This window comes from Nerophis ophidion, linkage group LG02, assembly GCF_033978795.1.
Source record: "Nerophis ophidion isolate RoL-2023_Sa linkage group LG02, RoL_Noph_v1.0, whole genome shotgun sequence".
Lineage (NCBI taxonomy): Eukaryota > Metazoa > Chordata > Actinopteri > Syngnathiformes > Syngnathidae > Nerophis > Nerophis ophidion.
In genome coordinates, this window is record NC_084612.1 from 87,407,399 (window position 1) to 87,428,538 (window position 21,140).

General features: G+C 42.4%; 1 protein-coding gene across 2 annotated transcripts; it reads right to left on the reverse strand.

The window, feature by feature from the left end:
* Positions 1–1,344: 1,344 nt before the first annotated feature.
* On the reverse strand, positions 1,345–19,833 carry si:cabz01068815.1 (solute carrier family 51 subunit beta). 2 transcript variants are annotated; one of them, XM_061893399.1, is made up of 6 exons: positions 19,719–19,833; positions 13,064–13,105; positions 12,601–12,981; positions 6,683–6,799; positions 2,317–2,407; positions 1,345–2,233 (listed from the first exon to the last, which is right to left on the reverse strand). In XM_061893399.1, exons 1-6 carry the CDS (start codon positions 19,816–19,818, stop codon positions 1,939–1,941), a joined length of 1,026 nt encoding a protein of 341 aa, XP_061749383.1. In that variant the 5' UTR covers positions 19,819–19,833; the 3' UTR covers positions 1,345–1,938. The 2 variants fall into 2 exon arrangements, with proteins under 2 accessions (XP_061749383.1, XP_061749376.1); XM_061893392.1 differs by having other exon boundaries at positions 1,345–2,239.
* Between the last annotated feature and the right edge of the window lie 1,307 nt (positions 19,834–21,140).

Here is a 21,140-nt window from a genome sequence, read left to right on the forward strand (position 1 = left end):
CGATTTTGCATGTCACTATAAAGATATATAAGCCTTGCTTGTTCAATATTCAATGAAAAACCTGTTTGGGTCCCTATTAAAAGGTTAATTTGTTCAACCTTGGCCCGCGGCTTTGTTCAGTTTTAAATTTGGGCCCGCTCTGTATTTGAGTTTGACACCCCTGCTGTAGACTGTTTGCTGTCTCCAGTTCTCCCCCTGTTGCCTGCTGCCCGCTTTCAATCAATCAATCAATGTTTACTTATATAGCCCTAAATCACTAGTGTCTCAAAGGGCCGCACAAACCACCACGACACCCCCGGTAGGCCCACATAAGGGCAAGGAAAACTCACACCCAGTGGGACGTCGGTGACAATAATGACCATGAGAACCTTAGAGAGGAGGAAAGCAATGGATGTCGAGCGGGTCTAACATGATACTGTGAAAGTTCAATCCACAATGGATCCAACACAGTCGCGAGAGTCCAGTCCAAAGCGGATCCAACACAGCAGCGAGAGTCCCGTTCACAGCGGAGCCAGCAGGAAACCATCCCAAGCGGAGGCGGATCAGCAGCGCAGAGATGTCCCCAGCCGATACACAGGCAAGCAGTACATGGCCACCGGATCGGACCGGACCCCCTCCACAAGGGAGAGTGGTATCCTGTTTCCTGTCTCCTGCTTCCTTGTTCGTTTCTTCCCTGCAATTTTTTTATATTAAAATATTTTTTTCTTGCATCAAGCCTGCCATCTGTGCATCTTGGAGATCGTCACCAACACGTCCTAACAGGGAAGAGCTGGACGAAGTAGCTGGGGAGAGGGAAGTCTGGGCTTCTCTGCTAAGACTTCGGATAAGCAGAAAAGGATGGATGGATGGAAATAAGAAAACCATGATAACTGGGACGTTGTGCAGGAAAATAATCGCCGTAAAACAAGTTGACGGAAATGGCGTAGTCTCGGCGCATCTGTGGACCGTAAATTTATTCACGTGGACCCCGACTTAAACAAGTTGTAAAACTTATTCGGGTGTTGCCATTTAGTGGTCAATTGTACGGAATATGTACTGTACTGTGCAATTAACTACTAATTAAAGTTTCAATCAATCAATCAGACCGATCATGCCTTCCGGTGCCGATCGTGTAGTGACATGGACTTTGGAACCACATACAGCTTTTTTCTTCTTCGTATTTTTTATCGGCTCAGATCACTTGGTATTACTGCCCCTTCTGGATGTAGGTATCTACTACACCCTATACCACAATAGAACCTTGTTCATCTTTAACACACATTTTGATGTATTATTGTTGTCAGGTTCAAACACCAAACTATCTGTTAAACAGGATAAGAAGCAAGGAATCAAACTGAGACATGATTCAATTTAGCTCATGAGGAGAGCGCGTGGAACCGCACCCTCGTACAATGTCACCCCACGCTCTGAGGAAAAAGTTCCAGCGCCTCCCCATTTATTTTTGAATTCCCTGATTACATAGCTAAAGCTGCTTCTAAGGGTAGGGGTCACATTATGCAGCAGCCCCGCACTGGGTCACAAACAGTTCAAACCAAATGTGCTTGGAGCGGTGTCAGGTTTGCCCCTTCTCTGCTCATCCGCCTTATGATCTTGGAGATTTCAGGTCCTGATAAGGCTTCTCCCCTGGCTGTCTAGATCTAGAAAACAGACACTTCTCCAGCGAGATTTACGAGCTGTCCGCCATTGCTTGATAAGAACAAAGACAGCTTTGGTGGGCACAAGTGGATAGTAACCAAGGCAACCTGAACTGCAAGCAAACAAGTTGCGTGATAACTTATTCTGACAATTGTATTTCCAGTCTGAAAAAAACACAGTAACAAAGATCATGTGGCCTTACACAAACATTTGCACACAAAACAAACGCACCCATCTTTTCTATCTCTACATTATCGTTATCATCATGTCGGGTGACTAAAGAGCAGATGTTGTCAATCTTCTTCATTGGTCTCCTCTTTCCTTCACCTCCTCCTCCTCCTCCTCTTCCTTCTCAGGTTCTGGCAGCTCCTCCCCTATTGGAGCATCGGCGTACAAACAGGAAGTGTTCCCGTCTTTCCACGTGACCACGATGCTTCCCGCATTGAGCTCGCTGGCGTCGCCGTTGCACGGGGCGACGTTCGACCTCCGCGGCGACGGCGTGCCGGCGTAGTCGTCGCCGTCGACGTGCGTGACGACCCACGTCTCCTCGCTTTTGTTCACCAGGGCCGCGGCCGCCTTGTACTTGGCGATCTTCCTCCTGTTTCTGCAGAGGCGGCAGCGTGAGTCACATTCATTTTATTCACGTCTTCAGTTACCAACGCCTATCTTAACGAGTCGCACCTGCTGGCCATGGCGCCCATTCCCAACAAGAGGAAGCCAACGAGGAGGCAGACGAAGGCCAAACCCAGCAGCACAAACTTCCACATCGTTTCTGTAATTACAAGAACAGGGTTTAGACCAGGTGTGAAACTGTTTACACCCGGTTTGAACTTGGCAAAACCAGAAAGTCCGTGTGTATATAAGTTATCACACAACTTGCTTGCTTTGAGTTCAGGTTGCTCTGCGGTCTGTGGTTACGATCCACTGGTTCTTACAAAGTTGTCTTTGATCTTATCAAGCAAAAGGCAGCTTGTAAATATCCACTGTCTGCGGAAGAAGAGGTGTCGGTTTCTCAAATCTTGGACAGCCACAGGAAGGACCTTATCAGGACTCGTAATCTACGAGCAGAGAGGGGGCAAACCTGACACCGCTCCAAGCACCTTTTGTGTATGACCTGTTTATGACCCCGTGCAGCTGCTGCATAATGAGACCCCTCCCCTTAGAAGCAGCTGAGGCTATGTAATCAGGGAATGCCCAAATAAATGGGGAGGCATGGAACTTGTTCCTCAGAGCGTGGGGCGACACTGTATGAGGGTGCAGGTCCATGCGCTCTCCTCATGAGCTAAATTGAATCCTGTCTCTGTTTGATTCCTTGCTTCTTGTCTTGTTTAATAGATAGTTCGGTGTTTGAACCTGACACCGTGTTTATAACAGGTGATTTGAGTCATGGCTGCCCCAACTTTTTTCCACTGAGGGCCCAAACTGACAAATTTAAAGGTTGTGGGGGCCATTTTGCCAATTTTCGCCTCCAAAACCAGTACAATATATTGATGTTTTCCAAAGAGCTAGTGGAAAATGCAATGAGGGTAAACATTTTGTGTGAATGCTGAAGAGCTAAAGCCGAACCGAAAGGCTAACAGCACGCTGGCCAGATAGCTTCAAATAAACAAAATATATGACCAAAAAGAGCTAAAAAAGCTAGAATGCTAACAACAATATGCTAACATGCTCACAATAGCATGACTACAGTTAGCATTAATTAAATACCAGCATATATGACACTGAGGTGTATACCTGCTGAATTAGCTTTAAAAAAGCTAGCATGCTAACAACACTATGCTAACATGCTAAAAATAGCATGACTACAGTTAGCATTAATGAAATACCAGCATATATGACACTGAGGTGTATACCTGTTAAAGTAGCTAAAAAAAAAAAAGCTAAAATGCTAATGTTAGCGTGATAAAATACTAACTTTATTTTACAAACTGTAGAATGCGTCAAGCACTGATACAGTATATTACTCTGCAATGTATACCTCAAAAAAAATGTGAAGATGCTAACTCAGTTAGCATTCCTACAGTTAGCATTACCCCAACTCTCTCTCCTTTGAGGCACACATTAAAAGCGTTACTAAAACGGCCTTCTTTCATCTCCGTAATATCGCTAATATTCGCTCCATTCTGTCCACTAAAGACGCTGAGATCATTATCCATGCGTTTGTTACGTCTCGCCTCGACTACTGTAACGTATTATTTTCGGGTCTCCCCATGTCTAGCATTAAAAGATTACAGTTGGTACAAAATGCGGCTGCTAGACTTTTGACAAGAACAAGAAAGTTTGATCACATTACGCCTGTACTGGCTCACCTGCACTGGCTTCCTGTGCACTTAAGATGTGACTTTAAGGTTTTACTACTTACGTATAAAATACTACACGGTCTAGCTCCATCCTATCTTGCCGATTGTATTGTACCATATGTCCCGGCAAGAAATCTGCGTTCAAAGGACTCCGGCTTATTAGTGATTCCCAAAGCCCAAAAAAAGTCTGCGGGCTATAGAGCGTTTTCCGTTCGGGCTCCAGTACTCTGGAATGCCCTCCCTGTAACAGTTCGAGATGCTACCTCAGTAGAAGCATTTAAGTCTCACCTTAAAACTCATTTGTATACTCTAGCCTTTAAATAGACTCCCTTTTTGGACCAGTTGATCTGCCGTTTCTTTTCTTTTTCTTCTATGTCCCACTCTCCCTTGTGGAGGGGGTCCAGTCCGATCCGGTGGCCATGTACTGCTTGCCTGTGTATCGGCTGGGGACATCTCTGCGCTGCTGATCCGCCTCCGCTTGGGATGGTTTCCTGCTGGCTCCGCTGTGAACGGGACTCTCGCTGCTGTGTTGGATCCGCTTTGGACTGGACTCTCGCGACTGTGTTGGATCCATTATGGATTGAACTTTCACAGTATCATGTTAGACCCGCTCGACATCCATTGCTTTCCTCCTCTCCAAGGTTCTCATAGTCATTATTGTCACCGACGTCCCACTGGGTGTGAGTTTTCCTTGCCCTTATGTCCTACCGAGGATGTCGTGGTGGTTTGTGCAGCCCTTTGAGACACTAGTGATTTAGGGCTATATAAGTAAACATTGATTGATTGATAGCATTAGTGAAATACCAAAATATATGACAGCATGTTCTCCCCGTGAATGCGTGGGTTCCCTCCGGGTACTCCGGCTTCCTTCCACTTCCCAAGACATGCACCTGGGGATAGGTTGATTGGCAACACTAAATTGGCCCTAGTGTGTGAATGTGAGTGTGAATGTTGTCTGTCTATCTGTGTTGGCCATGCGATGAGGTGGCGACTTGTCCAGGGTGTACCCTGCCTTCCGCCCGATTGTAGCTGAGATAGGCGCCAGCGCCCCCCGCGACCCCAAAAGGGAATAAGCGGTAGAAAATGGATGGATGGATGGATGACACTGATGTGTATAACTGCTAAATTGACAAAAAAAAAGCTAACACGATAATGTCAGTATGATAAAATACTAACTGTAGCATGCGTCAAGTACCAAAATAAATTACTTTGCGATGTATAAAATGAAAAAGGCTAGCATGGTTAACATGCCTACAGTTAGCATTAGTGAAATACCAAAATATATGACACTAGGGTGTAAATCTGATAAATTAGGTAAAAAAAAAAAAGATAGCATGCAAATGTTAGCGTGATAAGATACTAACTGTAGCATGTATCAAATACCAAAATATATTACTCTGCGATGAATACGTGAACATGTGTAGTGGAATTTTTGACTTTATACCATATTTTGTGTCTGTTGAAATCCTAAAAGAAGATCTGTCAAAAAGCTTAAGAGGTCTTCTCTTTTCTTTTCTTTTTTCTATTCAGAACCAAGGGATATGTGGGGGAAAGTTCAGTTTGTGGCCACTCTGACCATTCTAAGAAATGTTATGACTAAGAGGTCCACGATTGTGTTGGAGCCAGCAGTTGCAAAACAACAAGACCTTGACACATGAGGAAAACATAAAAAGCCAGTGGAGCAATTTTTTGTGATGATTTGCGTGATTTTGCACGACTCTAGAGCCCCGGGACAACGTTGTCTGTTTGCATTGGCAATTTAATCCAACCTGCACTTTTTGATTTTGGGTAAATAAAACTTTTGTACTAAATCCACTTTGTTGCTGTCTAGGTTTCGGACCATTCCACCACACATGTTTAAAATGTTAGCATGGTTTGCATGCCTACAGTTAGCATTAGTGAAATACCAAAATCCGACATTAAGGTGTAAAACTGAAAAATGGGCCTAAAAAAGGCAACATGTTAATGTTAGCTTGCTAAAATACTGATTGTAGCATGTGTACTTATACCTAAAAAACGTGTTAAAAATGTTAGCTTGGTAATGTTAGCATACATCAAGTGCCAAAATATGACACAGGTCTATACCTATACAATTTGCTAAAAAAAATAAAGCTAACCTATTTACATTAGCATGCTAACAGGTAGCATTCATGAAGTAATAAAATATTTGACGTTGAAGTGCATACATGCTAACAATTGTGTCTGTCAGAATAATTGTATAGACCTTATCACACAACTTTGTGTTCCCATGAGTTTCCGGCGAGAAAACAAAAGCCGTCTTTGATCCAACCAAGCAAAAGACTTGTAGAACTCAACTGTGTGCGATGGGATGCGACATGGAGGTGTCGATTTCTTTGATCCATTGACAGCCACGGGAAGACCTGAGATCTACAAAGCGGAGAGGGAGCAGGACCTGACGCAGCTCCAGCTGCAACAGCTGTTTACGACCCCCCCTCCCATTAGGAGCAGCTGCGTAATGTAATGTAATGCTACGTAATCAGAAAAGGCCCAAATAAAAGAAGAGGCTTAAAAACCCTTTCGTCAGAGCGTGGTGGGAGACTGTACGAAGATGCAACCCAGACGTTTCTCCTCATGAGCCAAATTGAATCCTGTCTCTGCTTAATTCCTTGCTTCATGTCTGTTTCATAGATGTCATCGATGTTTGAACCTGACGGTGTCGCTAAAAAAAAATTCGCCTCAAATGACCTAACCGTGTACATGTAGAACATGTTGACAGGTGTTCTTACGGTCTTCAGTGCGATAGAACCAGCGCAGGTATTCTTTTTGTTCGTCTGTCAGCGTCACAAGCTTGTCCCGTCCATCCGCCGTGGACTCGTCTGTGTCATGAGACGACCTCCTGGGCCCTGAAACATGTTGGCGCTCACGTTAAACCGCATTCATACATGAGCAAGCTATGGAGGGTCAAATGGGACAAAATTAAACAAACAAACACATCTTTCAATACCCAAATGTGTCAATAATGAAGTATATTTGAAATGAATACATACACGTGCTATTAAATGTGTCATTAAATCATTTAATGTAAAAGTACATTTCATTATTTAATAATTTAATCAATAATTTTTTAATATTTAATTGATCAATTATTCATCTAATTCAGAGGTCCCCGACGTTTTCCAGGCCAAGAACCCCAAATTGTTAGAGAGAAAGAGAATGTATGAAATTATGATTGTATTTTTGTTAGAATAATTATGTATAAGTTATCACACAACTCTTATGCTTAAAGGCTGTTGCTATAGTTATTATCAATTGTGCTGAAATTGTACTTTTCTATCTGTACAAAGACACAACTCATGGTGTTGCTTTTCGCGAGTTTTCTCCTGTCAGCAGTGTGGTTCCAGACCCCTGCCTGCTGACAACCAAGGACAGACATCGAGTGCCTCGGCGCGGACGGGATAGAGACGGGGCGAGATCACGAGTGTCAGCACATTTTCATTCTGAATAATCGTGTATTGTGTCTACTGGGGCTGCTTGCAGCCTCAGTGAGGTAAACTGGGGACCTCCCGAATAAATAGAGGAGCACGTGGGACTGTACCTTAGAGCGTAGCGGGAAACTCTAACTGAGTGTACAGCCCAATATGTCTCTCCTCATGAGTAAAATTTGACTGTCTCTGCTTGATTCCTTCTTCTTGTCTTGTGTAATAGATAGTTTGGTGTTTGAACCTGACAATTTTACAATAAACTGGTACTAAAAGTCCATTGGTACTATTGTGCAATACTAACCATATTCAAAATAATAACTGTAATGTACCGCTAATAGCTAGCTGGCAACTAGCGCTCTATTCGCCAGCTAGCTATGAGTATGCTAATGGCTAGCTAGCCACAAACATGCTAATTAGAAGTGGGACAAATAACGCGCTAATCACTAGCTAGCATCCCGCGCGTTAGTTTCTACTTGAAAACTAGCATGGTACTCGCTAGCTGGTAACTAATGAGCCAATCGCTAGCTGAGATTCATCATGCCAACAGCTAGCTGACAACTAGGGTGTTAATCGCTAGTAACTGAAGCGTTGGTTGGCAAATATCGCTAATTGACAACTAGCATGCTAATGGAAACTAACGCTGATCACTAACTGGAAACCAGTGTGATAATCACTAGCTAAAATCTGGCATGTTAATCGCTAGCTGGCAACTACGCGCTAATCACTTGCTGACAATTACAGCACCAATCAGAAGCAAAAAACTGGACCGCTGATCGCTACCTGGTAGCTAGAGCAGCAATCGCTAGCTGACAACTAATGTGCCAATTGCTAGCCGACAACTGTGACGCAAATCGTTAGCTGGCAACTGGAGCGCTAATTGATAGCTGGCAACTAGGATGCGGATTTCCAGCCGAAAACCAGTGCGCTAATCGCTAGCTGACACCTGACACGCTAGTCGCTAGCTGGCAACTACGCGCTAATCACTTGCTGACAATTACAGCACCAATCAGAAGCCAAAAACTGGAGCGCTGACCGCTACCTGGTAGCTAGAGCAGCAATCGCTAGCTGACAACTAATGTGCCAATTGCTAGCCGACAACTGTGACGCAAATCGTTAGCTGGCAACTGGAGCGCTAATTGATAGCTGGCAACTAAGATGTGGATTTCCAGACGAAAACCAGTGCGCTAATCGCTAGCTGACACCTGACACGCTAGTCGCTAGCTGGCAACTACGCGCTAATCACTTGCTGACAATTACAGCACCAATCAGAAGCCAAAAACTGGAGCGCTGACCGCTACCTGGTAGCTAGAGCAGCAATCGCTAGCTGACAACTAATGTGCTAATCGCTAGCCGACAACTGTGACGCAAATCGTTAGCTGGAAACTGGAGCGCTAATTGATAGCTGGCAACTAGGATGCGGATTTCCAGCCGAAAACCAGTGCGCTAATCGCTAGCTGACACCTGACACGCTAGTCGCTAGCTGGCAACTACGCGCCAATCACTTGCTGACAATTTGTGCGCCAATCACTAGCTGACAATTACAGCACCAATCAGAAGCCAAAAACTGGAGCGCTGATCGCTACCTGGTAGCTAGAGCAGCAATCGCTAGCTGACGACTAATGTGCTAATCGCTAGCCGACAACTGTGACGCAAATCGTTAGCTGGAAACTGGAGCGCTAATTGATAGCTGGCAACTAGGATGCGGATTTCCAGCCGAAAACCAGTGCGCTAATCGCTAGCTGACACCTGACACGCTAGTCGCTAGCTGGCAACTACGCGCTAATCACTTGCTGACAAATACAGCACCAATCAGAAGCCAAAAACTGGAGCGCTGACCGCTACCTGGTAGCTAGAGCAGCAATCGCTAGCTGACAACTAATGTGCTAATCGCTAGCCGACAACTGTGACGCAAATCGTTAGCTGGAAACTGGAGCGCTAATTGATAGCTGGCAACTAGGATACGGATTTCCAGCCAAAAACCAGTGCGCTAATCGCTAGCTGACACCTGACACGCTAGTCGCTAGCTGGCAACTACGCGCTAATCACTTGCTGACAAATACAGCACCAATCAGAAGCCAAAAACTGGAGCGCTGACCGCTACCTGGTAGCTAGAGCAGCAATCGCTAGCCGACAACTGTGACGCAAATCGTTAGCTGGAAACTGGAGCGCTAATTGATAGCTGGCAACTAGGATGCGGATTTCCAGCCAAAAACCAGTGCGCTAATCGCTAGCTGACACCTGACACGCTAGTCGCTAGCTGGCAACTAGCACACTAATCACTAGCTGGAAACCAGGGTGTTAATCACAAGCTCACAGCTGGTATGTTAATCGCTAGCTGGCAACTACGAGCTAACTACTAGCTGACAATTTGTGTGCCAATCGCTAGCTGACCACAAGAGCGCCAATTGGTAGCTGTAAACTAGAGCGCTGATTGCTATCTGGCAACTTGAGCGCCAATCACTAGCTGATAACTAACGCGCTAATCGCAAGCCGACGACTAGGGCACGGATCGTTAGATGGCAACTATAGTGCTAATTGGTAGCAGGAAACTTGGCCGCGGATCACTAACTTAACATGCCGGCCAGAATAATCACACGCTGACAAAAAGCTCCGTGCCTGCCTACTTTATGGGTTATAGATAAACCTGTGTAAAATGGAGACATATATAGTAGTCTCCTTCTTGTTGTGTGTGCAGTTGTGTACTCTCTAAAAGCCGTAGATGCTATATTAAAACGTGACTGGGCCGGCACGCTGTTTATATGGCGGAAAATGTTGTGGCACATGCGCAGTCTGCGTCTCCCTCAGCCGGTGGCAGTCCACGCCTGACACACCCGTGACTGAGGACGTGGAGCTGTATAAAGGGACCAGTGGACCAAGGATCCTCGCGGGAACTTAGTTCTCTATTGACGTACAGTAAGCGATCATCCTGCTTTATGCGATCCTGCCTCTCCGGGTTCTCAGTGTGTTTTTCTTGTGTCGCCCCCGCAGTACCGTCCATCGTCTTTAAGGTGAGCTGTGCGTCTCACCTTTTTCCCTGGATCTCCTTCTGGACTCTGACTGCCCCCCTCAATCCTTGACTCCCCCCGCTCGGACACGGAATTTGTCTCTTCGCTCCTGCCCTACGGACTTCCGCGTTCCTTTGCTCTCGTCAACATGTTGGTAACACACACTCCAATTAAATACTTCTCATAGTCTTACACCATACATACTCTTGGGTTTTTGACACACACCATTCTATAGTTTGTTAGTATTGTTTATTATTATTATTATTGAATGATAAATGGGTTGTACTTGTATAGCGCTTTTCTACCTTCAAGGTACTCAAAGCGCTTTGACACTACTTCCACATTTATCCATTCACACACACATTCACACACTGATGGAGGGAGCTGCCATGCAAGGCGCCAACCAGCACCCATCAGGAGCAAGGGTGAAGTGTCTTGCTCAGGACACAACGGACGTGACGAGGTTGGTACCAGGTGGGATTTGAACCAGGGACCCTCGGGTTGCGCACGGCCACTCTCCCACTGCGCCACGCCGTCCCTAATTAGTATTATATATAGATATATTTACTATATATATTAAATCTCTGTACACTACTGCCACCTGGTGTCCGTTTTCCATCACCTCCATTTAGTAAACCATAACAGAAAAGTGGACGTGACGACAGGCTGTCCTCACTCAATTCCGGCTGGAAATCGGGAGAAATTCGGGAGAATGGTTGTCCCGCGAGATTTTCAAGGGAGGCACTGAAATTCGGGAGTCTCCCGGAAAATTCGGGAGGGTTGGCAAGTATGCCTGCTGACCTCCAGAGTCGTGACATAAGAAAGGTGTTAAACAGCCCTTGCATCAAACATGCACCCTTAATGGCACAAGTGCACTGATTACTTGCTGGCACTTACTGCGCTGATCGCTAGCTGGCAACTAGGTGCTAAATGCTAGCTATGTTAAACGCTAACGTGAATATGGAATAATAATGATGTTATACGTTAAAGGCCTACTGAAATGAGATGTTCTTATTTAAACGGGGATAGCAGGTCCATTCTATGTGTCATACTTGATCATTTCGCGATATTGCCATATTTTTGCTGAAAGGATTTAGTAGAGAACATCCACGATAATGTTCGCAACTATTGGTCACTAATAAAAAAGCCTTGCCTTTACCGGAAGTAGCAGACGATGTGCGCGTGACGTCACGGGTTGTAGGGCTCCTCACATCGTTTATAATCATAGCCTCCAGAAAGCGACGATTTCCCCATTAATTTGAGCGAGGATAAAAGATTTGTGGATGAGGAAAGTTAGAGTGAGGCACTAAAAAAAAAGAAAAAAGAAAAGGCGACGGCTCCAGGCGGCGGCAGAGTGAGCGTTTCAGATGTAATTAGACACATTTACTAGGATAATTCTGGAAGATCCCTTATCTGCTTATTGTTTTAATAGTGTTTTAGTGAGATTGTAAAGACATACCTGAAAGTCGGATGGCTGCGGTGAACGCCAGTGTCTCTCAGAGAAGCTAATGGAAGAGCCAAGATCGCAGCTGCCTTTTTGACGGCCGCAGGAGGAAGTCGCGTAATCCACTGAAGTCTCCGGTAAGAGCCGACTTAATATCACAATTTTTCCCATCCGAAACCTTGCTGGTTGACGTAGAGAACCATGTTCGCTTGACCGCTCTGTGTTAAAGCTTCACAACAAAGAAACACCGGCTGTGTTTCGGTTGCTAAAGGCAGCTGCAATCCACCGCTTTCCACCAACAGCATTCTTCTTTGACGTCTCCATTATTAATTGAACAAATTGCAAAAGATTCAGCAACACAGATGTCCAAATTACTGTGTAATTATGCGATGAAAAGAGACGACTTTTAGCCGTATATGTCCGCTACAACCGGTGACGTCACAAACACGCGTCGTTTTCAACAAGAAACTCCGCGGGAAATTTAAAATTGTAATTTAGTAAACTAAACCGGCCGTATTGGCATGTGCTGCAATGTTAATATTTCATCGATGTATAAACTATCAGACTGCGTGGTCGGTAGTAGTAGGTTTCAGCAGGCCTTTAATATTTAGTCACATTCAACGACACGACCGTGTGTTCAATGTTCACGTGTACTTCCACAGGCAAGTGGAACTAACCAATCAGGTGTTAGGAAACATTTTGTCCCATTTGAGCCTCCATAGTAATTCATTTGTTACAAAGCTGAGCCGTCAAGTTGATTGAGTGCGACTTACTGAGTGTCTCCTGGCAGACGTGGCCTGCGTCCAGCGACCTCCAGACGGAGCCTTTGTCATCCGGGCTCAGGAGGAGGCGCCCCCTGTCTGCAGAGAGCAGCAGTGACGTGCCGCGGCTGACCAGCACGTTCCCGTTGCACTCCCACGCCAGATCCTCGTCCTCATCGCCTTCCGACGCGGGACATGGCCGGGTGAGGTCCGGCTGCCGTGACGACAAACACCTGGAGGTGGCGACGCACGTCAGCAGGCCGCCGTGCTTCCACCGCCACTGCTGGGCCTCCGAGTCCAGGCTGCACTTCTTCAGAACGGCACCACCCGCTGGCCAGGAGTCCTCCAGACACAGGCTACTGTGGGTGTTGTGTAGCATGAACGCGCCGGCTCCTGGTGACATCATCATGACATCATCATGACATCATCGGCGAGTACAGGTAAGTCATGCGTGTGCGTGTGTGTTGGTTTTTACCTGTGAGGAGCAGGAAGAAGACCACGCTGGCACCCAACATGTCTGCAAGGCACCAAATACCACTCATGTAGTCATTATTGATACAGCTTTGTCATGAATGATATAGGAGTTTTGGCCGATACTGATCAGTATGAATTGTAGTACACACTTTTATTATTTATTATAAGCATGACTGGGCCATTAAAAGTATCAATGTACAAAACTCAAAACCATTAAAGTTGGCATTTTGTGTAAATGGTAAATAAAAACAGAATACAAATCCTTTTCAACTTATATTCAATTAAATAGACCCATATTTAATGTTCCACCTGAGAAACTTAATTTTTTTGTGCAGATAATCATTAACTTAGAATTTAATGGCAGCAACACATTGCAAAAAAGTTGGCACAGGGGCAATTTTACCACTGTGTTACATGGCCTTTCCTTTTAACAACACTCAGTAAACCTTTGGGAACTGACGAGACTAACTTTTTAAAGGGGAACATTATCACCAAACCTATGCAAGCGTCAATATATACCTTGATGTTGCAGAAAAAAGACCATGTATTTTTTTAACTGATTTCCGAACTCGAAATGGGTGAATTTTGGCAAATTAAACGCCTTTTTGTTTATCGGTGTTTTAGCGATGACGTCAGAACGTGACGTCACCGAGGTAACACACCCGCCATATTCATTTTCACATTACAAACACCGGGTCTCAGCTCTGTTATTTTCCGTTTTTTCGACTATTTTTTGGAACCTTGGAGACATCATGCCTCGTCGGTGTGTTGTCGGAGGGTGTAACAACACTAACAGGGAGGGATTCAAGTTGCACCACTGGCAAGAAATCTGCCGCCAGAACCCCATTGAATGTGCCAGAGTGTCTTCACATTTGACCGGCGATGCTAAGACAGACATGGCACAGAGATGTATGGATAACCTGCAGATGCATTTGCAACGATAGTCAACGAAATCACAAACGTGAGTTTTGTTGATGTTGTTGACTTATGTGCTAATCAGACATATTTGGTCACGGCATGACTGCCAGCTAATCGATGCTAACATGCTATGCTAATCGATGCTAACCTGCTATTTACGCTAGCTTTATGTACATTTGAAACTAGATACCCACATTTAATGCGAAACAAACACTTACCAATCGACGTATTTAAGTTGCTCCAGTGTCACAAGATGCAAAAGTCCTGATCGTTTGGTACGCACATTTTACCGGCGATGCTAATAAGGCAGCCATGCTATGGGCCACTTCATTAGGTACACCCACGCTATGGCCGAATAGCGTCAATAGCTATTCGCTCAATAGCTTCAATTTCTTCTTCAATCTCGTTTTCGCTATCTGCCTCCATACTCCGACCATCTGTTTCAATACATGCGTAATCTGTTGAATCGCTTAAGCCGCTGAAATCCGAGTCTGAATCCGAGCTAATGTCGCTATATCTTGCTGTGGTAACCGCCATGTTGTTTGTATTGGCAGCACTGTATGACGTCACAGTGGTTTCGAAGATAGCGAAAATAAGGCACTTTAAAGCTTTATTTAGGGTTATTCCGGGACCGGTAAAATTGGGAAATAAACTTCAAAAAATACAACAAGCCACTGGGAACTGATTTTTATTGTTTTAACCCTTTTGAAATAGTGATAATGTTCCCCTTTAAAGCTTTTCAGGTGGAATTCTTTCCCATTCTTGCTTGATGTACAGCAGGGGTGTCCAAACTTTTTCCACTGAGAACCGCACACTGAAAAATCAAAGCAAGCTGGGGCCATTTTGATATTTTTTATTTTAAAAACCAACAAAATATATGTATAAAAATATACATTTAGGCCTCTACTCAGGCTTGATCCCAGGGACACCAAAGGGTTTTGGTCAACAAAATATTAAAAATGTGTCATTATTCAGTATTATTATCATTATTTAAATCTGTAGATCAACATTAGGACTATCTGTCAATGTAACATTTAAAAAAAAAATTAAGTTGTATGCTCTTTTTGTCAAAGAAAACTCTTTTTTAATAGAAAAAAAACCACAAAAAATCCAATATTTTCATCCAATAACATTTTTAAGTGGAATATTTGAGATTATATAATAAGTGTAGCTTTAAAAAGGTCAATAATTCATAACATTGATTTTAGTTCATTATTATTTTTCAAGCAATGACACTTAAAAAAAATCACACTAAAATTAAAATGTTAAAAAATCAATTTTAATTATTTTGTTTACTTTTCACAAATTAATCTTAAGAACAACTTCAGATCTACCCGTCAATTATAAGTTTTATTAGAGTTTATGTTTTTTGTTTGTTCGTTTTAAAACAAAAACGTGTGGCAAACACAAAAAATGCAACATTTTACACAAAAAATATCTCAAAGTGGAATATTTAATTTGACGTAATTGGAGCCTTGAATAGGTCAATAATTCATAATGACATTGATTTTGATTCTTTTTTTTTTTTTAAGCAAGAAACAGCCTGCATGGCAGTTTTGTGTTATTACAGTCAACATTGCAACATTTTTTTGTTAAATTTAACCTGTTTGCTCTTTTATACCACTGTTTATGTTTTGTATTATTTTTTTAATCCTATTTGTAGAATGTGCCTTTGGGCCGTTAAAAAATTCCCTGCGGGCCGCAAACGGCCCCCAGGCTGCACTTTGGACATCCCTGATGTACAGCTTAAGTTGTTCAACAGTTGTGGTATTTTAGGCTTCATAATGCGCCACACATTTTCAATGGGAGACAGGTCTGGACTACAGGCAGGCCAGTCTAGTACCCGCACTCTTTTACTATGAAGCCACGTGTCTTGGCATTATCTTGCTGAAATAAGCAGGGGCGTCCATGATAACGTTTCTTGGATGGCAACAAATGTTGCTCCAAAACCTGTATGTACCTTTCAGCATTAATGGTGCCTTAACAGATGTGTAAGTTACCCATGCTTTGGGCACTAATACACCCCCATACCATCACAGATGCTGGCTTTTGAACTTTGCGCCTATAACAATCTGGATGGTTATTTTCCTCTTTGAGCTGAAGGACATGGCATCCAAAGTTTCCAAAAAATAATTTGAAATGTGGACTCTTCAGACCACAGAACACTTTTCCCCTTTGCATCAGTGCATCTTAGATGAGCATGGGCCCAGCCAAGCCGGCAGCTTTTCTGGGTGCTGTTGATAAATGGCTTTTGCTTTTGCATTGTAGAGTTTTAACTTGCACTTACAGATGTCGCGACAAACTGTAGTTACTGACAGTGGTTTTGTGAAGTGTTCCTGAGCCCATGTGGTGATATCCTTTACCTAGCAATGTCGCTTTTTGATGCAGTACCGCCTGACATTGGAGGTCACGGGCATTGCCGCTTACATGCAGTGATTTCTCCAGATCCTCTGAACCCTTTGATGATATTACAGGCCTTAGAAGGTGAAATCCCCAAATCCCTTGCAATAGCCTGTTAAGAAAAATGTTTTTTTTAAACTGTTAGACAATTTGCTCACGCATTTGTTCACAAAGTGGTGACCCTCGCCCCGTCCTTCTTTGGGAATAACTGAGCGTTTCATGGAAGCTGCTTTTATATCCAATCACGGCACCCATCTTTTCCCAATTAGCCTGTTCACCTGTAGAAGTGTTTAATGAGCATTCCTCAACTTTCTCAGTCTTTTTGCGACCCGTGCCAGCTTTTTTGAAACATGTTGCAGGTATCAAATTCCAAATAGGCTAATTTTTGCAAAAAAATAACAAAGTTTACCAGTTCGAACATTAAGTATCTTGTCTTTGCAATCTGATCAATTGAATATAAGTAGTAAAGGATTTTTTTATTCACCATTTACACAACATACCAACTTTACTGGTTTGGGGTTTTGTATATTCGGGAACCTTTTTGGCTGAGAGAGCCATGAAAGCCAAATATTTCAAAATGTATTTCCGTGAGAGCCGTATAACTAAATGAGAGTATTTTTAAGACCAACGTTTTTAGAGTATAATAAATCTGTTATAATTTTTAATAACATTGCTATTCTAAAGCTAACCAATAAAAAATATAATTCTTCTTACCATTAATGTGACTTCTTGAACAGGTGCGATAGAAAATGGATGGTTGGATTAAAATGCATGAGAATGTTTTTGTAATTTGAACGTTATTTTTAACACCGTGATTACCAGGGGAATTATTCATTACTTATTGTGTTAAGCAATATCAGCTAAGATTTATCAGAGAGCCAGATGCAGTCATCAAAAGAGCCACATCTGGCTCTAGAGCCATAGGTTCCCTACCCCTGTTCTATTGGTTTTCAGAAGATAATAGAAAATGTGCAAAAACAAAACAATCCAAATTGGTGCATGAGCGTACATTCCTTTTCTACACTTTGGCAAAAATGTAACTTAAAAAAAAAAAGGGAATAATGAATAGACGTAGGCTATAGGCTACCAAAGGCTAGCAGCTACACAGCAGCTAAGCACACAATAGCACACATGTTAGTCGGGATGTAACACTATAGAAATATCATATCACGATTATTATTTTCACAGTATAGTAGAATGTGCACAATAATAATTTATACCCACGTATAACCTGGTTTTATTGGGGGGAAAAAAGAAATACAATAAATAAATAGCCACACGATACACTTTCTTGGCAGAAGAGATATGTCATATAATTTTATTGTTCTGGCTACTTCGGAGCCAGAGGTGGGTAGTAACGCGCTACATTTACTCCGTTACATCTACTTGAGTAACTTTTGGGATAAATTGTACTTCTAAGAGTAGTTTTTATGCAACATACTTTTACTTTTACTTGAGTATATTTATAAAGAAGAAATGCTACTTTTACTCCGTTCCATTTATCTACAATCAGCTCGTTACTCGCTACTTTTTTTTTTTATCGATCTGTTAATGCACGTTTTGTTTGTTTTGATTTTGTCAGACACGCATTCAAAGTAGGAACTACGCATGCCTGCGTTTCACCAATCAAATGCAGTCACTGGTGACGTTGGACCAATCAAAGGAAATAAGACACTTTTTATTTCAACCGTACTTCCCGTCAAAAGCCTAAAGACTGATCGCACAGTTCCTGTCTTCACAATAAAAGCGCCGCTTCATCGCGCCTGCGCTAACAAAATAAGAGTCTCCGAAAGCCAGCGCAAACAAGCGAGCAAGCTACGGAGTTTGCCGCCAATGTATTTCTTGTAAAGTGTATAAAAACGAATATGGAAGCTGGACAAATAAGATGCCAAAAACCAACGACTTTCATGTGGTATTAGACAGAAAAGAGGAACTTTTTTTCTCCTCCATTTTAAAATGTGGACATTATCAGCACTATACTGTCTGATTCCAATCAATGCAAGTCATCAGAATCAGGTAATACACCAACTTATATTCTTGTCTTCATGAAAGATAGGAATCTATATGTTAAACATGCATGTATATTCATTAAAACACCTTTAACATTTTAACAAAAACGGCAAAATAAAAAACTATAAATTATATACTGTATATATATATATATATATATATATATGATATGTCTTGATTGGATTATCCAGAGAATAGTGCTCGATACCGTGGTAGAGCGCAATATGTAGGTGTGGGAAAAATCACAAGACTACTTCATCTCTACAGAACTGTTTCATGAGGGGTTCCCTCAATCTCCTGATGATTGAGGGAACCCCTCATGAAACAGTTCTGTAGAGATGAAGTAGTCTTGTGATTTTTCCCACACCTACATATATATATATGATATGTGTGTGTGTATGTATATGAGGTAGATCACCTCGACTTGGTCATTTATTAAGTAATTGATTAACGTTGAAAAACTTATTGGGGTGTTACCATTTAGTGGTCAATTGTACGGAATATGTACTGTACTGTGCAATCTACTAATACAAGTTTCAATCAATCAATCAATCAATCAATCAATGCCTACTGAGCCTATGGTGCTGTTAAGTTATTGTGGCTCAATTTGCCTTAATTTTTTTATTTTAATGTATTATTATTTAATATACAGTATAATATTGTTTTAGTTGCTTAAGAGATATTCCTGGCTCTGAATTTGCTCATTGCTATTTTTATGTTTTTGTGCATTATTTGTTGCCGTAATCAGGTTACTCATCAGTTACTCAGTACTTGAGTAGTTTTCTCACAACATACTTTTTACTTTTACTCAAGTAAATATTTGGATGACTACTCCTTACTTTTACTTGAGTAATAAATCTCTAAAGTAACAGTACTCTTACTTGAGTACAATTTCTGGCTACTCTACCCACCTCTGTTCGGAGCCATATGGTTTTTCTTAATATCATCTGTTTAACTTGCACCGTTTGAATTTGTAAAAGTGATGGTGTTTTTCAATGATAATGAAAAAGTGTGAACATTAAATATATTATCTTTGCAGTCTATTCAATTGAATATAAGTTGAAAAGGATTTGCAAATCATTGTAATCTGTTTTTATTTACCATTTACACAAGGAGCCTACTTCTCTTGTATTGTACATGTACAGTATTGGCGTAATGCATCATAAAAAAAAGTTTTTTCCGACTATAAAAAAATCTGGGGATGTGCAGTTTGCATACTTAATAACAATGAGAAATGATACAGAAAAAAAGCAGCAGTCTATGTTAAAGGCTGACGGAGTGTTTGTGATGCACTTAATAAAATTTGGAAAATATAAAAATATACTCACTGTGATGTCGTACCGCTGGTTGGAGGTGAAGGCGAGTGCGCTCGTCCGAGTCCACACAAGCTTTCCAAAGGTCAGGGGCGGAGCCTGCAGATGACGTCATCCCTCAAGTTTCATTTGTCCAAGTGTCAGGGAGACCTCAAGGCTGGTCTCTTCACCAAACCACGTACCTAATTAATGACCGTCCAGTGACACTTGTTTGTTCACAATTAAAAAAAAATACTCGTATTCCCCTTTGATGTTTTAATGTGCGCGACTTGATGGTCACGTGTTGTCACGGTGACAAAGTTCATTTTATTTTGTAGTTACTGTTTAGACAGGAAGGTTGTAACCTTGTCTCTGCCGTTTGGGACGCGGCGTGACTCATCGGTCAAACGCCTTTGCTGCTTGCCGCTTTATTTTTACGGCGCAGGTCGACGACCTCTGGATGGGAGACACTCCAAACCACATTTGAAAAAGACCTAGTTTTAAAAAACAAAAAAAATAATTACAGATACTAAATTGCTTAAAGGCCTACTGAAACCCACTACTACCCACCAAGCAGTCTGATAGTTTATATATCAATGATGAAATATTAACATTGCAACACATGCCAATACGGCCTTTTTAGTTTATTAAATTACAATTTTAAATTTCCCGCGGAGTTTCTTGTTGAAAACGTCGCGTGATGATGAAGCGTGTTTGTGACATCTCGAGTTGGAGGGGACATGTTAGCCCAGCACCACTTACAGCTAAAAGTCATCTCTTTTCATCGCATAATTACACAGTAATTTGGACATCGTGTTGCTGAATCTTTTGCAATTTGTTCAATTAATAATGGAGACGTCAAAGAAGAATGCTGTTGGTGGAAAGCGGTGGATTGCAGCTGCCTTTAGCACCGAAACACAGCCGGCGTTTCTTTGTTTGTTGCGAAGCTTTAACACAGAGCGGTCAAGCGAACATGTTTCTCTTTGTCAACCAGCAAGAATTTGGATGGGAAAATTGTGATATTAAGTCTGCTCTTACCGGAGACTTGAGTGGATTATGCGACATCCTCCTGTAGCAGTCAAAAAGGCAGCTGTGATCTTGGCTCCTCCATTGGCTTCTCTGAGAGACACTGGCGTTCACCGCAGCCCTCCGACTTTCAGGTATGACTTTATAATCTCACTAAAACACTATTAAGACAATAAGCAGGTAAGGGATTTTCCAGAATGATCCTAGTAAATGTGTCTAACAACATCTGAATCGCTCACACTGCCGTCGCCTGGAGCCGTCGTCTTTCCTTTTTTTTTTTTTTTTTTAGTGCTTCACTCTAACTTTCCTCATCCACAAATCTTTCATCCTCGCTCAAATCAATGGGGGAATTGTCGCTTTCTCGGTCTGAATAGCACTTGCTGCTGGAGGCTATGATTAATCAAACAATCAATCAATGATTATTTATATAGC

Coding starts and splice junctions, on each gene's coding strand:
- si:cabz01068815.1 (XM_061893392.1), bottom strand. CDS start 19,818: ATGACGTCATCTGCAGGCTCCGCCCCTGACCTTTGGAAAGCTTGTGTG. Junction 13,106..19,718: donor ACCAGCGGTACGACATCACA/GTGAGTATATTT, acceptor GGTGCCTTGCAG/ACATGTTGGGTGCCAGCGTG. Junction 12,982..13,063: donor CTTCTTCCTGCTCCTCACAG/GTAAAAACCAAC, acceptor TGATGTCACCAG/GAGCCGGCGCGTTCATGCTA.